We start from the raw sequence: 23293 nt of genomic DNA on the forward strand, positions 1-23293 counted from the left end.
GTGCTCCTATTGGCCCCCATGCTAGCACATAGGGAACACTCCCAAACAAAAAACTCTTTCCTCACACTCTCTTTAGGTTTCCAAAAACCCTAATTTTCCCTACCGTAATTTTTTAACTTTGGATTCCCACTTCAAAGTGGGTTTTCTTATTGTTTTGATAACGGGATTTTCAATCCCGTACAAAGTCTATAGTGGTAGTTTCCTTTAATAACAAATACATGGTAAATCCCTTCAATAACAAGCATCCTTTTTTTTGTTTGCTACAAAAGATTAAATAGGTAAAATCTCATTAGGTATCTTGCCTAATCTAGATATCGTATAATTTACATTAATCTAATTAATGATTATTATGATGAGATACATTAAATAAGTTAAGACAATGACTTCATCAAAATAGTAGATATTCACAAACTAACTCAATTAATTGAATATTAATCCTTCTACTAAATAATACCACATAATAGTCTACATAATTATATTATTGTCATTACAATATATATATATATATATATATATATTACTACCAAACCCAATCCATAAAAATGCTTATACAAATATTACGTGTCAATGATCGAACCAAAACATTTATCCAAAAGCCATTATCGATCAAAAATTTTGTCTCATCACATGCAAACATGTTCTCTTTAATATTCTCTAATAGGGCAGTGGACTATTTCATTAAGAAGAAGAAGAAGAAGAAGAAGAAGAAGAAGAAGAAGAAGAAGAAGGGCAATGGAATATATATTGAATGTTTCTCTCGTTAACCCAATGATCGATGTGTAACTGCAACAATAAAAACCTCTTAGGTAAAAGAACCAATTGAATTCTACTAATAAAAATCTTATTATTCATCAACTATCACTGACACATGCAAGCCTCATGTGACCTTGTACCATGAACGCACTATCACTTGTGCCTTTGAATCATCTTCTAATTTCCTCATTGAAGAAAAAATGCTGCCAAATTATGTAGCGTATGCTAATGCCACTTTGTCTATCTCTATCTTACCTCATAAGAATGACATATTTGCTTTCTATTATGGGAGGAAAGAGAGATGCATGAACGCGCTAGCATAGCACAAGGAAGTAACTGAAACCATTTTCTCATCTATATTGATAAGAAACAAGTAGGAACATAAAATTTATCAAAAAAAATTAGGAACATAAATTGGTATTGGTTCCAAAGTGAAGATTCTGGTCCTGGTGGGACCGTGGGACCAGTCCCACCCATTCACCGTCTCAAATTCCTAATTGAGCCGGCTAAGATCCGTAGATCAAATTTTAAACTGGATACGTGATGGATTCGCGATCGCGAATCATAGCAGTGAGTCCGTGGAGGTGCGTGCAGGTTCTCGTGGATGGGAGATGCCTCTAAGCGAGAAGGGGCGCCGGACGAATTCACGAGGGGACATAAAACATTGTCTTATTTTCATTCCCGAGAAGAGAGAAGCACTGCACCTTGTTGTGTGATCCGTGCACGGAGGAGGAACGAAGAGAGCTCTGAGGTCGGATCGAAGGAGAGATCAGAAATGGTTGCTATCTCACTTTACAGAGGGAACCTTCACAGGGTTCCCGATGTTCCCCGTCGATGGCTGATGCCAACTCCTCGCATTTCCGTCAAAGATTTCAGAACTCTCATCCGCAAGCGAACCAAAGCCCTTTCTCGCCTCTCAGCCGCCACCGCCGCCGTCGATGCCACTACCTCATCTGACGCTAACCCTAACTCTAGCCCTAACCCTAACCCTAACGCTAACCCTAAAGCCTGCTCTAACCCCGATTCAAAGCAAGAGGAAGGCGTTGGAGACAGTGGCTGCTCCAAACAAAATCACCAATCTACTGAAACTACTCAGCCCCAATCCCAATTAACCGCGGTCAATTGTTCTGTTGGGCTGCCATCTGCTGGGCACGCTAGAGATCAAAGCGAAGAAGACGGTGATTCTCGTCCTGAACAAATCAGGGCTGCTTCCGATCCTCTTCCATCACCTGCTTCCAATCTTGCCGTACCAGATGCCGGTGCCTGTACCTCAAAAGCTTCGCAGGAGGAGAAGCCGTTGTCCTCGGTCCAACTCACCGTGGAGGTAAGGGCTTTGTCTGTTTATTTGCGCGTGTTCTGGTGGGGATGGGACAAACTTAATCACTGTCAATCGGTATAAGCAATAAAGTAGATACAAACAAGATTTAAAAAAAAAAAATCACCCAAGCAAAAAGAGTTCTATGTTTAAACATCTATTGAAGTGTCACTATTGTAGAGAAAAAGAAACAAAGAACATAAAAAAGGGAAGGCTCTTGTAGAACCCTGAAAAATAATTCTATGTTTAAACATCAATTAAAGTGTTTTTATTAAAGAGAGAAGGAAACAAAGAACATAGAAGATGAAAGGCCCTTGTATAACCCTGAAAGGCCTCTGAGTAAGTACTTAGCGGAGAGTTTCTTACCAACAAAAGTGGTCCTGTTGAGTTACATTCCTACCTTCACTCCTGTTTTATTCAAATATCTCCTTTAGAATTTTGAAACTCTCTCCATTTACCTATTTTGTGGCTGCATGCATGAGCCTCTTTGATACCTTGCCTTCTACACACCAAAAGTCGCACACAAATAAAAATATCACAGTTGTAATGATGCAACTTTCTTGTGTTATTGTCTCACGAAGTTAACTTAGGGCTCGTTTGATAACGTTTCAAGAAACGCGTTTCTTGAAACAGAAACGGCAAAACGCGTTTTTGTTTCCAGAAACAGCAGAAACGGAGTAAAAAGCGTTTGATAAAACTGTTCCGTTTCACTTATTTTCAGAAATAGAAATAGAAAATTTTACTTATTTATGGTTCAAGAAACGACCTAGGCGAAACAAGTTCCGTTTCTAGAAACGACTTGTGGCCATTTTTTCATTGGTTATTATCGACTTCTAAAAACATGACTTATCAAACACCTTCAATTCCGTTTCTGTTTCTAGAAACGGAAATTTATGTTTCTGCCGTTTCTGTTTCAAGAAACGGCAGAAACGTTATCAAACGGGCCCTTAGACATGTATGCGATCAAGGCAAAGGTTAATTATTGTACCAACAGTCATAACGATGCAATAATCTGTGTTCTTGCGAAGTTAACTTGGACATGATGTGATCAAGGCAGACTTTAGGCATTGTGGTACAAAGATGGGTTGGGAGGGCAAATAATGGAGTTCTTCGTCCTCAGGATGCACTCTCTTTTTTTTTTTGTCTATGGGTTTCAACTAGGACATTGATGTGGTCAAGGCAGAGGCTTAACCACATTGGGTTTAGTGAGGCTACTCTAAAGAGATGATGCTGTCATATTGTTTATAGATGGGTTAAGAGGCAGCTGGTCATAAATGTGATATCTGTATATTCTACATGAATAAGAATTGGATGCCAGAGATGGATGAGAGGAAAGCTGTATTATCTATTTCAAAAAGGAGCCGTATCTGTGTCCAAACAACTGTACCTGACTTGTAGCATCCAGGAAATATACATAGCATGATTAGAAGGATGGATAAGTGAATGAATGCTTTTGCAGGAACCAGGGGTTGGCATTGATAATCGAGAAGATGAAAAAAGCTTGACTCAGATGGTTAGTTATTCTTGAGTCACGATTTTATTACTTTGCTCATAACCTAGTTTCTCATGCCAAAACTTGCCCAATTTAAATAAATTGGTTTCGGTAGTGAGGTTAGTCAATTACTTCATCATCATAGTTGTCAAGGCAATGCTTAGGCAGCAAGGCGACCAAGGAGCCCCAAGGCGACCACTTGCTGAGGTAGTCAAGGTGTTTAGACCCAAAAAGGAGAGAAAGGGAGAGAGATGTAGATTGAGGGAGAACTGTGGGACTGAGAAGGAAGTAGAAGAAGGATCAGCAGCCAAACGTCACTGTTGCTGCTGCACTGACGGAAGCAGCAGTTACATCCACTGAAGCAGCTACTACTAGTACTGCCACAGCCACAGGAAGGAGGCGAGGGATGAGAAAGAAGCGTACTTACTGATCATAGCTGTCTTTGCTGTGTCCAATCCATCTTCCATTATCGGGGATGAGAAGGGGAAAAAGATGGTATGCCTTCTCCTTTACACATTACCCCTTTTCATTTTATATGTTCAAGATAATAAGTTTTTCAAGGGGCTGCATTTTTCGATTTACTTAGGGGGTGTTTGGTTCAGTAAATCTTTGGGATGACATTCTTTAGAGTGATAATTCTTAATTTTTGGAGTTGTTTGGTTCCACTAGGATGACCCTCATAAGTGAGCATCATACTCCCATGAATGACCATATTACAAAGGATGTGTTCCAAATCTGAGTTTACCTCAACACTTAAACTCAGATTTGAGCAACCTTTTTACCACCTAGTATAAAAGGAGAAAGCGGAAATGCGTTATCTACGGAGACCAATATCTCAACCCGCGAGAAACATGTACTAATCTTAAGGCAACCAAACGATTTTTTAGAAAGAAACATAATTCAGAAGAATGTCTATCAAAAGATTGACATTCATATCCGATACATACACCATTTGATTTATCGAACCAAACACCCCCTTATGTCGTCTGTGAAGATTCACCTTTTTCCGTTGGAGATGGTGGAAACAGTGATCTTATTATTTATGGATGGCGAGATTCCATTGATACGGAGCCAATTCAAATAGACTTATTTGAATGTTCCCAGTCAACAAAAGAGCAAGCCTTAGCTCTCCGAAGGCATATGTTTGTAGCTTCCCCTCTTTCCATATACCGGTTTTTGGGCTAGCAAGTACTGTATTTTCTTGATTCTTTTACCATACTACTAGCTTCATTATAGCTTTGACTGGCTGTGACTATGTTTTTTGCTTGATGCTGTGTATCACACACTTGAGCTATTTTTGATGCATTGTTCACACTAAATTTCCATGAACTGGTAAAAAGAAAGTTTTATAGATGAGCCCCTTCTAAAATTAGGGTTTTTCCACCTACCTCTCGGTGCGCCTTTACGTAGTATGCCTTAATGACCTAGGCACCGCCTAGGTGTTTGAGTCTGTAGTTGTGCTTAAATGCAAGTGAGTATGCTATGGCCAATGCTTTATGGTTGATGGGTTTGTGATAGGAGATACCAATCTTTGTGGAGAACAAAGACCTGCGTAGGCGGTCCCCTATAGGGGTTGTTCCTGGGAAGCTGTTCTACTTTTACAGCTAATTTTTATTTTTTCTTATCGTTTTCTATTTCCTTGTTTGCTTTATTTCTTTTTCTGTTTCATATTGGATCTATGTAGCCGACCCCATTTAGTTGGGATAAGGTTATGGGTGTTGTTGTTGTTGTATTAGTTATTTGCTTGGGTCCTCTTTAACTGGGGGTTGAAGGGTCTATAGATTTAAAGCATTCAGTATAAATGTCACTGTCCTTCCTTGTTGATAACGTTGAGCATTCTTGTAATAGTGGGAGCATTTTAAAGCATTCAGTATAAATGTCACTGCTTTTCCTTGTTAAAAGTGTTGAACATTCTTGTGTTAGTGGGAGCTTTCAATTAGTTGTTTCCTTACCACATGTGAATCAGCCAGGTGCTCTACCAATCTTGTCTTTGCCACATCTAGAATGATATACTATGAGATTTAAAGGTATTAAAGGGACAGATGATATGGGGTCAAAGTAGCATAGTTTCAATTTTCATGGTGTCTAGACAGTCCTAGGCATTGGAGGAGGGAAAAAATCAAGGCGACATCCACAAGGTGTCACCTAGGCGACCAAGGCGCCCTTCCAGCAAAGTAGTGAGGAAAGCCAGGAGATTGTATGATTTAAAAATATGGCCCTAGATAGATTGGAAAAGTAGGATATACTTTGTCTAGACCAATGTTTTTAAAAACAGACTGGTTGTCAGACTATTTGTGCATAAGGCTGGTGTGAACAATCTTCTGAATTAAAAATGTATCATATTTTGTAAAATGAATCAGCAAATCTGCCTTTCTCATCTTGGTGCTGTTTTGCCTTTAAATTTGAAAGTTGGCTGAATTTGGGTGGTTCAAAGCAATGTAGGATATTCTTTTGGGGGTGATCAATTTGACTTATTTTGCATTAAATATATATATTTTTTTAATAGACAAGGGAAAAATAAAAGCATAGTGGTAAGCAAATCATTTGAGTCATAGGATACTAGGGTTCAACTCCCTCCACATCATCTGTTCTACTAAATGCTAAGATGATAGTCTGCTGTCCAAAATGATGTAACTAGATGGCCCAAACAATTCAAATGGTACCACTTTTGAGACTGGATAGTCTGCTACTCTGCTGCTATTCTATAGTTCTTCGGTAACCTCTGGTTGGATAGGTGAAATGTGAAATGGATCGTCCTCCACAGAAGGTAGGTAGTCAGAGTCCAAACCATCCGACCATTTGGTCTGGTGGTACTTAAAGACACTGATCTAGATAACCACATGTGGTTGAGATAATGCTTGTTCATGTTGACTTGAGTTTGTTTGTTGCCAAATCATATATCATATGGTGGACATATTTTGATTTTGTTTATTGTTTGAGATCATATGCCTTAGTAGTAAATTGTTCCCCACCCCACACATGTGGTTTAAAGTAGAAATCCCTTTGTAAGAGGTTTAAGATCTCCTTGCTATTGCTTTTTGGGTGTCCTCTGCTAACCTTGTTCTTAAACTGAAATACTTCTTGCATCTTTCCGTTTTAATGACTTGCACATGGAGTATCATTTCTGGATCTTTGTTACCCCCCTCCCCTTTATACAGATTGTTCCTTTAACAGTCAATAGTTGTCTTAATTGACAGGTAAATGGTTTGGATGTACCAAGTGACAAAGAGAAAAGGAAACTTGAATTGGAGGAGAAGTTGCAAACTTTAAATGAGAAGAAGCACAATCTAGTACAAATGCTGAAGCAGGTGACCTTTTGTTTCACCTTCTTGAAGATCTGGCTGAAGAGTGTGGTGGATGTTATTTCTGTGGTTCTGAGTTATTTTTCACTTTATAACTGCAGATTTACTTCTTTAATCAGTAATTCTTCATTCTGTTACTAGGAGCTAAAGTTGTGGGTGTCCTACAGATTTTAAATGCTGAGGAGGAAATGAAGAAGCGAACCAGTATGCAAGCATCAATTACTCGCCCTTCTGATCCTCTGCAAGTGAATGCTACAGCTGAATTGGGGTCAGTTACTAGGCATGCTGCTCCTAGGATGAGCTCTGAAGCTAATTTTGGTGGTGATCTAGAAGGAGAAGCTGAAGATGTTTCTAACCACAGTACACAAGGCCGCCATTTGCACCGCATGCGCAGCACATCTCCCTCTGCTGCTTCTCCTCTCAGAAGGCCCATGTATAGCCCTCTTCAACACAATCCAGTAAGTCATGCTTATTGAATCCCTCAAGCAGGATATCACTATTTGTTGTGTTTCTGCCTGTTTATTGTCTTAAATTTCGCTTTCAAACCAAGACAATTATAGTTTCCGAACCAAGAACCAATTCTAAACCTGGTTTGAGCCAATCCAAAACTTTTGTCGAGATGTTTGGGTTTGGTCAAATTTACCAAGAAAGATCTAAAATACTTGGAACTTCTCCCACATTTTCTTCCGGATTTTTCTCTATCTACCCAATTTTTACCCAATTTTTTCTGTTGCTTCTTTTCTATCTCTTTTCTTCTATAGTTCTTCTTTCATCCTTATCTATTTGAAAGTATGCATTTCTTGTGCAAATTCTGGTTGCTCTCCATACTGCTTGGAATTCTCGGAACTCAAATACTTCCTGCAAACTTTAAGATATGGGTGTCAGGAAGTTTCAAGGTATCCATCTTAAGAATTCCCACGACATTCACAAATATTCTATTTCAAGGTGAGCATGAAGTATAGCCAACAGAAGAGATTCAGAAGGGTAGATTTAAGAATCAAATCCATCGAAGCTATGGATATTACACTCCTAAAACAAAGAGAAAATCAGTAAAATTCCTAGAAAGCATGGCATCACTTGACGATCAAGCTTGAAAATTTTGAAAGAAAAGGGAAAGAGTGAAATTCTAGAGAAACCCAAATAGAACTTACATTTGGGATCTAAAAAGATTCATGAAATGCATGCCCAAACATGAATATTTATGGAGAAGAGGGGGTAAAGCTGCAGACATTATTACCCTCCCCAAACCCCACAATACGCCACGTGAATCATCAAGGTACTGGTTAAATGCAAAATAGGGGAAGATCCCTTCAAGAAAATAGATCGAACACCTAACATGCAAAGAAAACAAGGCTAAAGGGGGTTTTGTTATAGCAAGAATTCATGGATTACACACGGCAGATGAGAATTAAAAATGAAATGACAGTATTGAAAACAGAATACACAATACATAAGCCACCATACATATGGATAAAGAACCCATTTCAGACAAGCCATCATCGAATTTGTACTGAGAGCATAGTATTTCAAAAGTAGAAAATACAACCAATGCTTCCCGCATTGGGCTTCCATCGCCCTCTCCTGGTCCTTCCTCTTCAATTACGATCATTGTCCTAATGGCCGCATTTGGATCCTGTGGAATCCCTTATGTTTCAAATCTCTACTATTTCTTCTTCTTCTTCCCAATGCATCTATCTCTCCATTTCTGATCCCTCTGGCTCTATTTTCTGCTTCTTCTCCTTCGTCTATGCCTTGAACCGAGCCCACGAGAGGATCTCCCTTTGGATTGACGTCCACTCCTTTTCTTCTTCCACGGGCTCCCTTCCATGGGGGATGTCATGTGGATTTTAATGTGGTCAGGTTTAGTCATGAAAAATAGAGCGGTGAGTCGGTTGACATTTCCTCTGTTGATCCCTTCAACGATTGCATTTGATGACCTCAGCTTGAATGATCTTAGATGGTCGGGTATCAAACTCACTTGGCACAATCATCGTCAGGGCGCTAGTGCAAACTTGATAGAGCCTTGGTGAATGAATCTTGGCAAATCTCCTTTCCCTCTTGCCATGCTATTTTTTATCTTCCTGGCATTTCTGACCACAACCCTATCTCGCTCCATGTCCGCCCTTTCATCTCCTTCGGCCCTAAACCTTTCAAAATTTTCAACTAGGATTATCTTCACATTGTTAATGAAGCTTGGGACATCCCTGTCCACACTTTCTCTTTCCCTCTCATTGCCTTTGCTAGAAAGCTTCTCAACGTTAAGGCCACTCTCAAATCTTGGAATATCTCCTCCTTCGGCGACATCTCCTCCAGAGTGTGTTCCTGCAAATAAAAGTTAGAGGCCATTCAGGATAGGCTTCAATCCGACCTACACAATCCATCCCTTGATGTCGAAGAAAGCTCGGTCTCTTCTGAGCTCTCATCCTTCCTTGCCCAGGAGGGAAGTTTTCTTTGTCAGAATGCTAAAATTAAATGACTTGAGCTAGGTGACCAACTCTGTTTTTTCCATAGATCCATGAAAGCTAGAACGAATTCCAACTCCATTCATCTGCTCACTTCTAGTGATGGCTCTATCTTGCGCAACCCTGAGGATATCAAATCTGAAGCTGTCATACTTTTCAAATCTGTTTCATCCCCACTCCTCCTCCTCCTCCTGATCTTCTTAATAAATTCATCCTCCCTGATCATCTCTTGTCTAATCTCCAATCCATCCCCTATGATGAAGAAATCTTGGTTGCCATCCTTTCCCATAAAGCCAATAAAGCTCCTGGGCTTGATGGTTTCAGCATGTGATTCTTCTCTACTTGTTGGGATATTGTCAGGATTGACCTCATCTTTGCCATCCTTAACTTCTTCCTCACTCCCAACCAGATCAAAGGGATGAACCAAACTTTCCTCTGCCTTATTCCCCAACAAGAAGTTTTTTCCATGTTTGACTTCAGACCTATCTCCCTCTGTAACCTCCTTTACAAGTTCATTGCCAAAATCCTTGCCATTCAAATCCAATTGGTTGTTGAGTCCTTGACTAGTACAAATCAATTGGCTTTCATTGTTGGGAGAAGCATTGCCGATAATATAATCGTATGTCACGAAATTGGCAAGGGCTTTGATAGAAAAATCCCACTTCTTTGTTGCTTTGTTCAAAATTGACATCCATAAAGGTTTTTACTCCATCGAATGGTGTTCATCTCTAGAGTCCTGCTTTAGATATCCTTCTCCCATATTTTTGTGCACTGGATCCATTCATGTATTTCCTCCCCCTGTTTTTCTGTTCGGGTGAATGGTAGTCCGACGGGTTTCTTCCACTCATTTGTGGGCATTAGACAAGGCTGTCCCCTTTCCCTCTTTCTCTTCTCCTTTTCTCTTGAGGTTCTTTCCAGATCCATCCAATCCTCCATTGCTCAGCATTTCATCTCCCCAATCCCTAAATGCAAATCCCTTTTGCTAACTCGTCTTGCCTTTGCTAATGATCTCATGATCTTCTCAAAAGATGATCCTGGTTCCATTACCTCCATTATATCTTCCCTCCACTTCTTCGAAATCCTTTTTCGTCTACATATCAACCTACTTAAATCCCGCCTCTTCCTCTCTGGCATTTCTGATGCATCTAAAGCCCGCCTTTTAGAGCTGACTGGCTTCTCTCTTGGTCAACTTCTTGTCAAGCACTTAGGGCCGCTTCTCATTGCTGCTAGGCTCTCTGCCCCACTATTGCACCCCTTAGACCTCATGAGAAAAAGACTTCAACTTTGGAAAGGTAAACCTCTCTTTTATGCCGACCACTGTAAGCTTGCTAGATCAGTGATCCAATTTATGTATCTTTTATGGTCTGGCATTTTTCGTTCTCCCAAGTTCCACCATCAAGGCCATAGAGGCTCTCCTTTGTTCCCTTCCTTTAGAAAGGAGGTGATTTCTCCAATTCCTTCACCCTATTAGTTGAGGATCAGTGTGCTTTCCAAAATCTAAAGGTGGTCTCAGCCTGAGAAGAATTAGAGATTTTAACACTGCAGGCATTCTCAAGCTTATTTGGAGGATTGCTTCAATGCAAAACAGTATTTGGGTTTCTTGGGTCTACTCCTCCTTCTGGATTGCCACTCCCTCCTATGATGCATCTTGGGTTTGGTGCAACATTCTCAGCACTAGACTTAAGGCTCTTGAGGCTATCCACTACTCTATAGGCAATAGCTCAACGACCTTCCTATGGCTCGACCCCTGGCACCCTTATGGAGTTCTTTCAATTGTCAGTTCCAGATTTATCTACTCCTCTGGCCTAAGCCGATTTGCAATGGTAGATTTCATCGTTCGCGATGGTACATGTTCCACTCCTATCTCCCCCCCTCTCGTAGACATCTGGTCTACCTTGCCTCCCCTACCTTGGTCACCGAGGTAGAGATAATAGTATTTCCTGGATCCACGCTTCCTCTGGCTTCCGCGTTTGCTTGGGATTTCATCATCTCTAAACGCCCCCTGTCCCTTGGCGTAACATCATTTAGTTTAAAGGCCACATTCCTCGCCACAGTTTCAGTGCTTGGTGCGCCATTTCTAATTGTCTGCCAATGTAGTCTTTCCTGATATATCGGCACATTCAAGTGCCCTCATCTTGTTGTTTTTGCTGGAATGGTAATGCAGGAGTATATTACAAGTAACTAACTCCGCAGTTTATAATTCCAAACAATACAAATAGGACCAGGAAACAAAGAAATAATATCATCAAATAAATCCCCAAGGGTACAATACCCATATAGGAGCAAAATTAGCTCAAAATCTAACTCGATAGGAGAGAGAAAGACCTATTATAGAGCTGGAGAGAGAGAAGTGCGGCCAGGGTTGTAGGAGTCCGATTGAGTTGCACTCTTGGGCGTAGATAGTCCTTAAGGAGGGTACAAAAACCCCAAAAGTTGAGAGGATTCTGACAGCTGGTTGTGAAGTTACAAGCTTTCTTGATTTTCTAACCTAGGAGAGAAAACTGAGGAGAACCTTTAAGAACAGCAGCTGAATGTTTCCAGCAGTGACTAGGTAAGGATCGTGGGGCCCTTATGAGGCCTGGAATACCCTGATTGAAGACTTGGCTGAACAAAGTACAGAGGAGAGAAAGAGAAGAGATCGATCTCTCTCCTATTCCCACTAGGATTGCTGATCGGTTTTGATTTCTGGAGACTTTTATCAAAATCTGAACTATACCTCTTGAATGCTACAGCAAATAAAATAAAAAAGAAGAATAAAACAGATGGGGGATTGAGAAGGGTGAAAGAGAGAATAAAAGAAGTGGCTATCTCAGCCTGGGCTTGTCACCAACAGCTATCTCAGCTGCTCTAAGCATTTAGTTGTAAACTTTCTTTCATTCAAATCTGTCCAATAATGGTACATATGCCTCTCTATTTATATAGGGGAAGTTTACAATCATACTAATACTATGAGCTAGTTTCCCAATAGGACTAGACACTCCTATTACAAATAAGAGCTTGTTTCCTAATAGGACGAAACACTCCTACTACAACTAGGAATTCAAAATAGGACTAAGACTTGACTTTATTACTCCAACATGGAGTAGGACTAACTAACTAATAGTCCATATAGGACTTTACAACCAACTAATGGCCTAATGGGACTTTATTGTATTAAATAGCAACTAATTAAACTAATGAATAAAATCCCGTTTTCCTACCTTCTACCCATATTTTAGGCCTATTAAAGTGGCCCATTTTAAAGAAAACCCATGGGATCAAAGGCCCAACACATACATAACACAACCCAAGGCTTATTTGTAATAAAATAAGCCCAAGTGACTTATCTACATCAAATGGTACTGAAGATTTTGACTTTTTTTTTTCTTTCTCTTGCTTGTTCTCCACCTCCATCTGGAATGTCCTTAGTTGCTGCTGGCCAATGAGAATAAGAGTGCTCTCCCTCAGTAGAGAATGGATCTGGGTCGATACAACATATGCTGGTTCTTCCGCTTGTGACATCATCAGAAAGCTCGCCTTTTGTGCTACCATCAACCATATCTGGATGGAGAGGAATGTACATGGATGGACCTCCAATTCTCACTCCTTTGATAAGATTTGGAATGCCATCTATTTTGACGTCTCCTCCAAGTTAGCCTCTTTCTGCCCCTGCCCTATTAGGAGTACCCCAAGAAACAAGCTTATTGTTGTCTCCTGGGGTCTCCCCTCTACCATTATCTCCCCCCTCCCCCCCTTAGTTCTTCCTTGCCCCTTTTGGTTCGTAGCCTTTTGGCTTAGTTTTGCTCCCCCCTTCCGGTATGCCGGGGTTGTTCCTTTTGGGTTTGTTTCCCTCTCTCTTTCCCTCTATCCCTTATTCAGCTCCAAGAGAAGACTTCGAACAGCTCCATTTAATTTGCCAGCTAGCCTAGGATTAGTTTCTATTATGATTGTCCAATTTAGTTTCCTTTTTGGTTAGTCAAGTTAACTTCCTTTTCAATTTCAGTCGTTAGTTTCTAAAGTACTTTTTTTTGTAAAATTCAAATAACCCAGTCCCTCTTGTGCGCGTAAGAGTGAAGATTCAAGGAAAACTGCAATTCACAAAGATGACGAAAGAGTTGCAGAGAAATGGGTGTTTTGCAAAAGGAAAGAAGAAATTTCTGAAAAATGAAAAAATGTGGATAGAGAACATAAATAACAGGGCTCTATAGAACACCTGGATTTTCGGATTTGTAGATATGGCATGCATCCTCTTTGAGGTATCGAGCAAAGGAATCACAAAGCAGAGGAGAGAAGATGTCATGGGATTCGAGAGGGTGGGGTATTCTATCGGGATGAATGGAATTACAGGTAGACTTCACTTCCTTTCTTTTTCCGGATCACAAGTAGCATCTTTGAAATGCTACTTGATTCCTGATTCTTGGTGAGGTTTTGCACCGGTTCAATCTGTGGGAATAAGGAATTGAGCCGGACATACCAAACAGAATTCCGCTCCTAAATTGATTCTGGAGAGCAAGAAACAATAGAATCAAGAATTAGGACTGCAACCAAATGTAGCCTACAAAAAACCATAATCCTGTGTTCATCAGATTCTCTGATTGAAAATAATTAGAGATTTGGACTCGCAGTGGCTGCCAGACACCCTTTCCTTTGTTCCTTCCTGTATTCTGGGTTCCAACGTCCCAAAATCCATCAGAAAGGAGGAAAAGATGGAAGAAACAAGAAGTTTCGGCAACAGCCATTGTGCTGTTGGAGTTGCAGTGGCTGCCAGAGATGCCCAAAAAAAGGCAGGCACTGTGCTACTTGAGTTGCAGAAAAAAGAAGCGGCAGCCACAGCAGCAGCTGGAGGACTGGCAGTGGCTGCCAGAAGTTGCAGAAGAAGAAGACTGAAGGGAGGAGGTCAATCATAGATACTTGGGTTGCCGCTAAAAAGAAGGCATCTATACGCATCGACTCGTCAGGAGGAAGAGTTCACATTTCAGTCCTCCCTTCTCTCCTCTTTTTCCGGCTGTCAAATCCTAGTCAATGGCTACTTAAATTTTGTCATATGATACAATACATCTCAATTAACTTGGTTATTGAACACCAACGAATAAAAAATACCTAAAGAAGGCATCAAGTGTGTATAACATAAAAATAAAAGAAAATCATATATACAGTGTGCATGCCTAGGTGACCAAGGAAGATACATAGGCAGCCACTTAGGCTAGAAGGCACCTTGCCACCGCCTTGGGCCACCTTGTCACCATGACAGTTATGAGAAAGTACTTTGTGTACTTCCACGCCCCCCCCCCCCCCCCCCCCTTTATGTTAATGGTGGACTGGTTTCTGCACTAAGCTCTTGCATTTTTTTTTTTTTAACGTACGTAATTGTAGTTTAATAGCATTTGTATCTGAGTTTATTCTTACTCTATTTTCACATATTTGGCACATGTAAACTATTAGTTCTGTATCTAATTTCTTAGTGCAACTGTATGTTGTTCTGACATTGGAATGATCTTCTAAGTCTATTTTAGGGGAAATGACTTCCCAAGGCAGCCATGTAGGACTTCCGTGGGATTTTTTTTTTTGTTGATTTAAAATGTAAATACTTGAGAGGTGTCATTTGGAGTCCATTCTGGCTAAATTTCCCTGAGTGTACAAAATATTCACTTATATTGTCACCATGTATCTGCAGGTTCTGAACACCAATCGAGCAAGTATTGGAGCCACTGTTCATACCCAGCCTTCTACAGCCCCATCAATGGCCGTTATAGCAAGTCCATCACGTTTTGCTCCTACCGCACACCAAAGCCATTCTGCGAATTTGGCAACAGTGTCAGTGTCTGGAACACATTATGTTGCCTCGTCTCCTTCTCCTGCAGGATCAGGGGGTACATCAGTCTTTAGAGATGCTCGTTTGACCAGTCCTTCATGGAATTAGTAGGGATTCAGTAATCTCATGCTGACATGTAAGCAATATTAGTTTACCCTGTTCAATAACTATTGCATTTTGAGATGGGTTGTTGTGGAGGAAAACAGTGAACATTATAACGAAGCTTAAAGCAATACCTTTGTCATCATCATGATGATCCAAGCTTGATCTGAACTATTTGGGGTGATTTGTTCCATCATTCAGCTATCTAAGGTCATATCATTCCCTTGACCTTTTGTTATATATAGTGTATTCAATATGGAAATTGTGTTTGAAGCTTGTGTCCATGAATTTCACTGTTATTTTTTATTTCTAGTTGCCCATTTTCTTTTAGAATGCAAGCAGCTTCTTGTCACTTGTTCTTCTACAGTTTATGTTTTCGTTGTTTCTTGTGCATGGCTTAATGACACATTTCCTACCTCTCCACTTTAGATTCTGTTGCACAATCATAACAACTTGCCCTCAGATATATTTTTTGGATGGATAAATGTATTATATTCCATGACCTCAAAATAATACGAAAAGACTCCTCCAAAAGGAGGGGAGCCAAAAGAAAAGGGAAAGAAAATTACAACAAAAAGCCACTACCTCTAGGAGTATTCCTATCCACAGAATGCTGATCCAAGGATAGCACCATATGCCTATTCCAAGGAGAATCCAAGCAAGACCAAGCACGGAGATAAAGGTTGCACCATACTTCGAAGGAGTTGAGTCCCAGATTTGTTGAGATGTTCTAGATTTCCTGGTCCATATTTTTCTGATTCCTCTTCATCCAGACTTGGTAGATAGCTTTACAAAAGATTAGCTTCCTCATGTTGTCAAGGCACAATTTCCATTGAAGCTCCTCCTAATCCATCTCCATTCTCTATCAAAATCAAGAGTCATCCTAGGTGGCCAGCATCTATGGAGCAACCATTCCCAAATCTGCGAGGAGAAGGGGCAGGCAAAAAACAAGTGAAGAATCTCCGGGGGCATTCCAACACAAGCTCAGGAAGAGGTGGAGGAAAGCTGTTTTTGCTAGAGGAAAGACTGTGTTGGGAGAGACTGGGAGAAGGCTCTCCACACAATAAAGCTGTGGCAAGGGATATAACCTCTGAACCAGACACCACCATGCTAAGGGATCATGGGCATCCAAGATCTCAGTAGGTTCCAAGCCAAGGAAGATGAGAATATGCTGGAACCTGTTGCTGTCCAAGTGACAAGATAGTCACTCCCTAATGTAGGAGTAGATTACAAGAAACTACCCCAACAATTTATAATCCCAAACAATACAAATAGGACCAGGAAACAAAGAAATAAGACCATTAAATAAACCCCCAAGGATACAATACCCATATAGGATCAAAACTAGCCCCAAACACAACCCGATAGGAGACAGAAAGACCTACTATAGAGCTGGAGAGAGAGAGGTGCGGCCAGGTTTGTAGGAGTCTGATTGAGCTACACTCTTGGGCGTAGATAGTCCCCAGGGAGGGTACAAAACCCCCAAAGTTGAGAGGATTTTGACGGCTGGTTGTGATGTTATGAGCTTTCTTGATTTTCTGACCTAGGAGAGAAAACTGAGAAGAACCTTCAAGAACAGCAGCTGAATGTTTCCAACAGTGACTAGGTAAGGATCGTGGGACCCTTACGAGGCCTGAAATACCCTGATTGAAGACCTGGCTGAATAGAGTACAGAAGAGAGAGAGAGGAGATCGATCTCTCTATTCCCACTAGGATTGCTGATCGGTTCTAATTTATGCAGACTTTTATCAGAATCTGAATTATACCTCTTGAATGTTACAACAAATAAAATAAAAAAAGAAGAATAAAATGGATGGGGGGTTGAGAAGGGTGAAAGAGAATAAAAGAAGTGGCTATCTCAGCCTGGGCTTCTCACCCACAGTTATCTCAGCTGCTCTAAGCATTTAGTTGTAAATTTTCTTTCATAAATGCAAACTTTCTTTCATTCAATTCTATCCAATAATGATACATATGCCTCTCTATTTATAGAGGGGAAGTTTACAATCATACTAATACTAGGAGCTAGTTTCCCAATAGGACTAGACACTCCTACGACAATTAGGAATTCAAAAGAGGATTAGGACTTGACTTTATGACTCCAACATCGAGTAGGACTAACTAACTAATAGTCCATATAGGACTTTACAACCAACTAATGGCCTAATGGGCCTTTATTGAATTAAATAGCAACTAATTAAACTAATGAATAAAATCCCGTTTTCCTACCTTCTACCCATATTTTAGGCCTATTAAAGTGGTCCATTTCAAAGAAAACCCATGGGATCAAAGGCCTAACACATACATAACACAACCCAAGGCTTATTTGCAATAAAATAAGCCCAAGTGACTTATCTACATCAGTCCCTCTTGGTCTTCTGACTATCTCTGATAGCTGACAAGATAGTCACTTCTGCTTGGTCTTTTGACTCTCTGATAGCCTCCATCAAGTGGGGGAGTTTGCAGGTCCTGTCCACTAAGCACCTTTATGAATGATGGAGACCACAACTATTCTGTCAAGACCTGAGTCATACCTGATTCTGTTTCCATATGTGTTGATCAACGCTCTGTGCAGGTGCCAGTTGCCCAACGAAAGAAAATTTGAGGATCTATCCTTGACTTTATCACACCGGCGACCAGAGATCTATTCAGAATATTTTGCCAAGTTCAATAAATGTCGGAACAGGCAAGATACAGTCCATAGGGAGTCCTTTTCAGAATATGAGATGGACTCATATTTGGTTTTGCTTTGACAAAGAAGATCCAACGAGAAGTTAGGATGTAACTAAATCATAGTTGTCAAGGCGTCGCCTAGGCGACGACTAGGCGTCCAAGCAGTTTGCCTGGGGCCTAGGCGACAGCCGCCTTGTGGCATTGCGTGTCGCCTTGTGTTTTGGCACTTATTTATGCCAAATATCTTATTCATAAATAAGCAAATACCCCCTATTTGAATCCAATAAAAATAGTTTAAAAATCAAATTCCAAAAGGATAAAAAGTCAATCCCCCAGTCCAAGAACAAAAATTGGATTTTGGTTATAGGGATGATTTTCAACTTTTAAATGCTAGGGTTTTTTCTCAACTATGAAAATTTTATAAATTCTATCATGTTAAAACATTGCTAAAAACCAAAAGTCCGGTAAAACAATATTTTGTTTTGATATTCATAAAATTATTTTCATTCAGGCGATTTTAACAATATTCGCACACTTAAAAATAAGTTTGATTGAAGCATAACTTTGTCATTGCAACTCATATTTAAGTAATCTTAGACTTGTTAGAAAGCTGGTTTTATGTTATAACTAATACAAAAAGTCTCATGTAAAAATAAAATCATTTGACTTGTCAAACTTATTATAGAATAAGAGTATTTCTCTAAATGTTGATTTTTTATAACTTAATATGACTTAATGTTAATTTTTTATGATTTGATGTGGCTAAATGTTGATTTTTAATGACTTGATGTGGCTTAATCTTGATTTTTTATGATACAAGGTATATATAACTTACTAAATAGTATTAGAAAATAGGAAAAATAAAAAATAACACTTGTTCGCCTTAAGGTGGGCGCCTTCTCGCCTAAGCGCTTAGACAACCCTCCACCGCCTTGATTCGCCTTGGCACCGTGACAACTATGAACTAAATGCTTGGAATTTTCCCACATATGTATTAATTTATTCTTTTAGTTTATGTAATACATGTAAACTTTTGAATACAGTATCAAATATGCCAGTGCACTTGCCTTTACTTTCCAGTTCGACTAAACAATAGCTCCTGAATTTCTTGTAGTAAATCTTATAAAACTCAAATTTAAATACTTTTTTAATGCTTCTCTTAGTTGAATCCTTCTACTATACTCTCACAATATATACCACTGATTGGTTCTGCAAGGGAAAATGATTAATTCCATGATCACGACTTTTTACTGGTGAACTAAATTTGACATTAATTTGAGCAGGTAAGTACAATCACCTTTAGATACGAGGATTACTTTTGTTAACTAAAAAAGCCGTTGAAGAAAGTTTGGAAACTGGAACTAGTATAAGATTACAACACACAAGATTTGTCTTGTTTTTAGATTTTTTTGGGGATAACTTGTGCTGTTTTTACATTCATATTTAGATACCTGAACTTTGTCTTGCGTCCAACTTTTTGTATGGTAAATGTACTTACTGTGGAGATGGTACTCACCTTATGTTGCTTTAATCTGCATTTTATCTAAAATGACTTAGTTGAAGGTTTCATGACATTAAAAAGGAAAAACTGTGGAGATGGTACTCATATTATATTGCTTTATAAAGAAAATTCTCTGACTATGCTGTAAGTTCCAAAGATACAGGAGCTGGATGTCAAAAATTGTGGTCAAGAGAGGCCAGATGAAGCAGGCCATTAATTCGCTTGATTGTAGATAGATTTTTACATTTGATCTTATATTTTTTTTCCTTGTGTGTTTGATTCTTAGTCTGCAATTGTATATATTCGAACTCTTACAGATATTTTAAAGAAATTCCCCTTCTCTTCTACGCATTAGTAAATGAATGATTCCACAAGGTTATTGAGTATATTCTCTATCCAAGTTACTGCCTAAGTCAACATGTGATTGATTGTTTAGGGGGAGGGGCTTTGTATAGACTTTTTGTAAGCTATTTATGGTAGAGAGGCTTTTGGGAACATTAGCCACTCAATATCTGGTTCGTTGTTCATAACCTCATTTTCAATGATAGGCCATGCCTTCTTGTAGATAGTGTCGTGAAACCATCATGACCTGGAGCTTTGTCTAATGGCGCCAACTTGGGGAGAACGTGATTTTGTGCCGTGAGCTAGTCAAGAGCTGCCGTCTAAACTATGGAATGCCTTGAATGGCTGTGAAGTTGGACATTCAAAAGGCTTATGACTTGAGTCAGGTAGGGATTTCTGATTAGTTTGCTCTCTAAATTAGGATTCCCATCTCACTACATAAGCCTATTTGAGGAGTATATCCAAAATAGTTCCTTAGCCATCAGTATAAACGGTTCCCATGGTTTTATGCGAGGCTGCTGACTCTCGCCTTGTGCTTGCTATTCTTGTGGTTCCTTTTTGATTCCTTAAACAGAAAGGCTGATCTTGGGCTCATAAAGCTCCACCAAACCTGTGCCAACCCTATGGTTGTAGGTACCAGGATAGGGATCCTTTGGGGTCGACTCCTGGACCTTCCTCTGTCGCAGTGGACTTAGGGAATACCGCTGGGTCTCCTTCTCAAAAGAGAATGGAAAATGAATCACCATCTAGTTCATGTTGGAACCAGATATTTCTCTTCTCTAGGAGAGGTTGACTCCAAAAGGTGTTGGTTTGATTAAGACTTATGTAAGTTTTAGGTTATGGAGACAGGAAAGTGTTATGCACTTGGTCTACTTGGTGAAAATTTCATGGTCTATTGGTAAGGAGAGGAACCTATATTAGCTGAACTAGGTGGATTTTTCAAATCATTCGATTGAAGTTGGTGCATAAAGGTTGAATTTCAAAAATTTATGGTGGGTTAAAAATGACGTGCCCGTTGAATGGCAATCTCAATATATATCTCAAATATATTGAGATTCGAAATTTGGAATTTTTTTTTCTTTCTGTGAGAGTAAATTCTTCCATTTCTCATAAAAAAATGCATCAAATATAATCTGAATCATTGAAACTAAAAAATGTGGCTTGAAAAACTTAAGAACTAAAGAACTTATAAAATTGATACATATTTTTTTTTAGGGAGAGGGATAGGTATGCCGCTGATATCAAGTATGCTAGCGGATAGCACCAATAGGAACACATGATGGAGTATCATTCAGGAAGGATATGAGGGTCATTTCAGAAAAAGGAAAGAGAGACATAGACACAATGGGTGCTAGTATACTTGATATCGGCGGTATACCCAATATTTTTCCTTTTTTTTAATATAATTTTGATACATTTTTTTTTAATATAAAATTGATATCTGATGTGCTGCAAATCAATCTTCTGAAATTTTGTGAGGCAAGAGTCAAAGACTCCATAATGCTCGCTTCAAAGATCTAAATAAAGAATAAAAAATTTAGGATATTTGTAGTTGTAGCAGGAATCTAAATCTGTTTCCCTGTTTTTTAGGAATTCTTGCATCCGGAGAACTGATGATGGTTCAGTATTAGGCCTGCATAGCTAGATAACACGTAAAAGAGATGGATGAAATACCTTGGGTTGAAATACTTTGGTGGAGTAGGCCAACCGGGGTATAGTAGTATAAACATTTGTTGTTTTATTTACGTACAAGTATGATAGAACACCCTTAACTTTTTTTTCAAGAAGGTTGTGACTTAAAACAATTAAATATTAGAGCCAGTTATGCAGGAAGACAAACTAGAAGAGCATCAAACAGTTCGAGGGTGGTATATTCCCCCTTATGCTTATAAAGGAGCCATCTTCCCTCAAGAAAGGTGGCAGTGCAGTATTGAACTTGAAACTACAATTAAGGGGGAACATTCTGTACGATCCAATGCCAAAAGGAAAGAAGCGACAAAAGAATTTTGTGACTCACTTCCTCTAAAAAGAGGGCTTGGCCCATGATCAGAAGACTCAATATGATCTAAGACAACGATGTCGTTATCCTCACTCCTCAGCCTTACCACCACGGTAAGAAGAATCACTATAATATATGTGTAGGGCACTTTCCAATCCAGCAAAGATCTTCCATATCCAGTCAGAAGGCCCTTTCACAATTACGAATAAATGATTTGACCTAGGAAAGTGCTGACAAAGAAATTGGCGAGCCAGCCAGTCCAACAAAAAAGGAGTCCAATAGAGGTCTAATAGTTGGTTTTTCTAATAGCATTTTGATTTTTAATTTAAGTCATCTTTTGAATAGGTTTTAGAGGTCAGTATAGTATATAATTAAGCCATTAAGGTTTAGTTCTCTACTGTACCTTATTGTTCTTGTTGATAATGAATTCTGATTTAGTTAGTGAAATCAATGGATGCTTGTGAGTGTGCATGTGCGCACTTGAGTGCTGCTGAAATCCCAGATTTGGCTCGGTGTATTAGTTCTTCTGATAGTTGGTTTTTGTTCCTGATCTCTATTGTTAGGGAGGTTCTGGTCTTATCAGTCTTTGTTAGTGCTTCCTACTTACTCATTCTAATTATATCAATCTGCGATTTAATATTTAAAACTCTGTTATCGTTTCCTAATATTTCTCTTCTGCTTAATAACTCTAAGTTTAATCTCCTCTAATAGTTGCCGCCCTATACCTGCTCTGTTTAATCGCATTCTCTTGTACTTTCCTTGTTACCATATCGGAGAATATAGGATTGACAATATTTACCCTTCACGCATGTAAAGATCTCAATATTATTTATTCTAGTAGATTGTCACGCGTACTAATAAATAACGATCCTCATTTAATCCTCACTAGAAGGAAACCAGTGCAGCTTCTGTGGGCTTATAGGTTCACATGAAATATTGGATATACAAAGGTGATTTAGTAAACAGATTGTTGGGTTCCAATTTTCAAATAGGTTTAGAATTAATGTTTTCTTTGTGAACTTTGTTTCCGTTGGTTGTTGATAATTAAGATATTAGCAGTAAATGAGCACATGATATCTGAATTTTTATAATTCTTAGTTGTCAAGGCGTCACTTAGGCGTTTGGGCAGTTGGTCGACTTGTCATTGTCATGAGTTGAGTGCCTTATTGTCCTAGTCGACGCCTTGGTGTCTAGGCGGTTGCATTGGTGTATTTTTTATTTTTTATTTATTTTTTTTTATTATTATTTTTTTTAAAGATAGGTGTCTTTTCTAATCGTATCATTTGTGTGTGCAGGTAGTCGATTTAAGTTGAGATATACATATTTGTTTCCTTAAAAGAAGATCTCTCCCTCCTCCCTCCAATTCGGCAGTTCCCGCCGCCAAATCCTCCTACTGTCCCCCTCTCTCCCCTTCTTCTACGCCTCCTCTTTCCCCTTCCTCCTTCTTGGGTCCTCCTCTATCCTCCCTTGCTTATACCCCCAGAATTCTTGGAAATCTGTGGCCACTCCAAGCACTCACCCTTCCTGTGTTGGCCTACCTTTGTCATTCATCAAACCCACCCTC

At 39.4% G+C, this 23293-nt stretch overlaps 1 protein-coding gene across 1 annotated transcript; it reads left to right on the top strand.

Annotated features, from left to right (window-relative positions):
• Positions 1-1214: 1214 nt before the first annotated feature.
• On the top strand, positions 1215-15501 carry LOC122079446. Its single transcript, XM_042645930.1, has 4 exons — positions 1215-2077; positions 6758-6868; positions 7030-7320; positions 14978-15501. The coding sequence occupies exons 1-4, from the start codon at positions 1358-1360 to the stop codon at positions 15221-15223; spliced, it is 1368 nt and encodes a 455-aa protein (XP_042501864.1). The 5' UTR covers positions 1215-1357; the 3' UTR covers positions 15224-15501.
• Positions 15502-23293: the final 7792 nt, after the last annotated feature.

Source organism: Macadamia integrifolia, chromosome 5, assembly GCF_013358625.1.
Source record: "Macadamia integrifolia cultivar HAES 741 chromosome 5, SCU_Mint_v3, whole genome shotgun sequence".
In the NCBI taxonomy this organism is placed as follows: domain Eukaryota; kingdom Viridiplantae; phylum Streptophyta; class Magnoliopsida; order Proteales; family Proteaceae; genus Macadamia; species Macadamia integrifolia.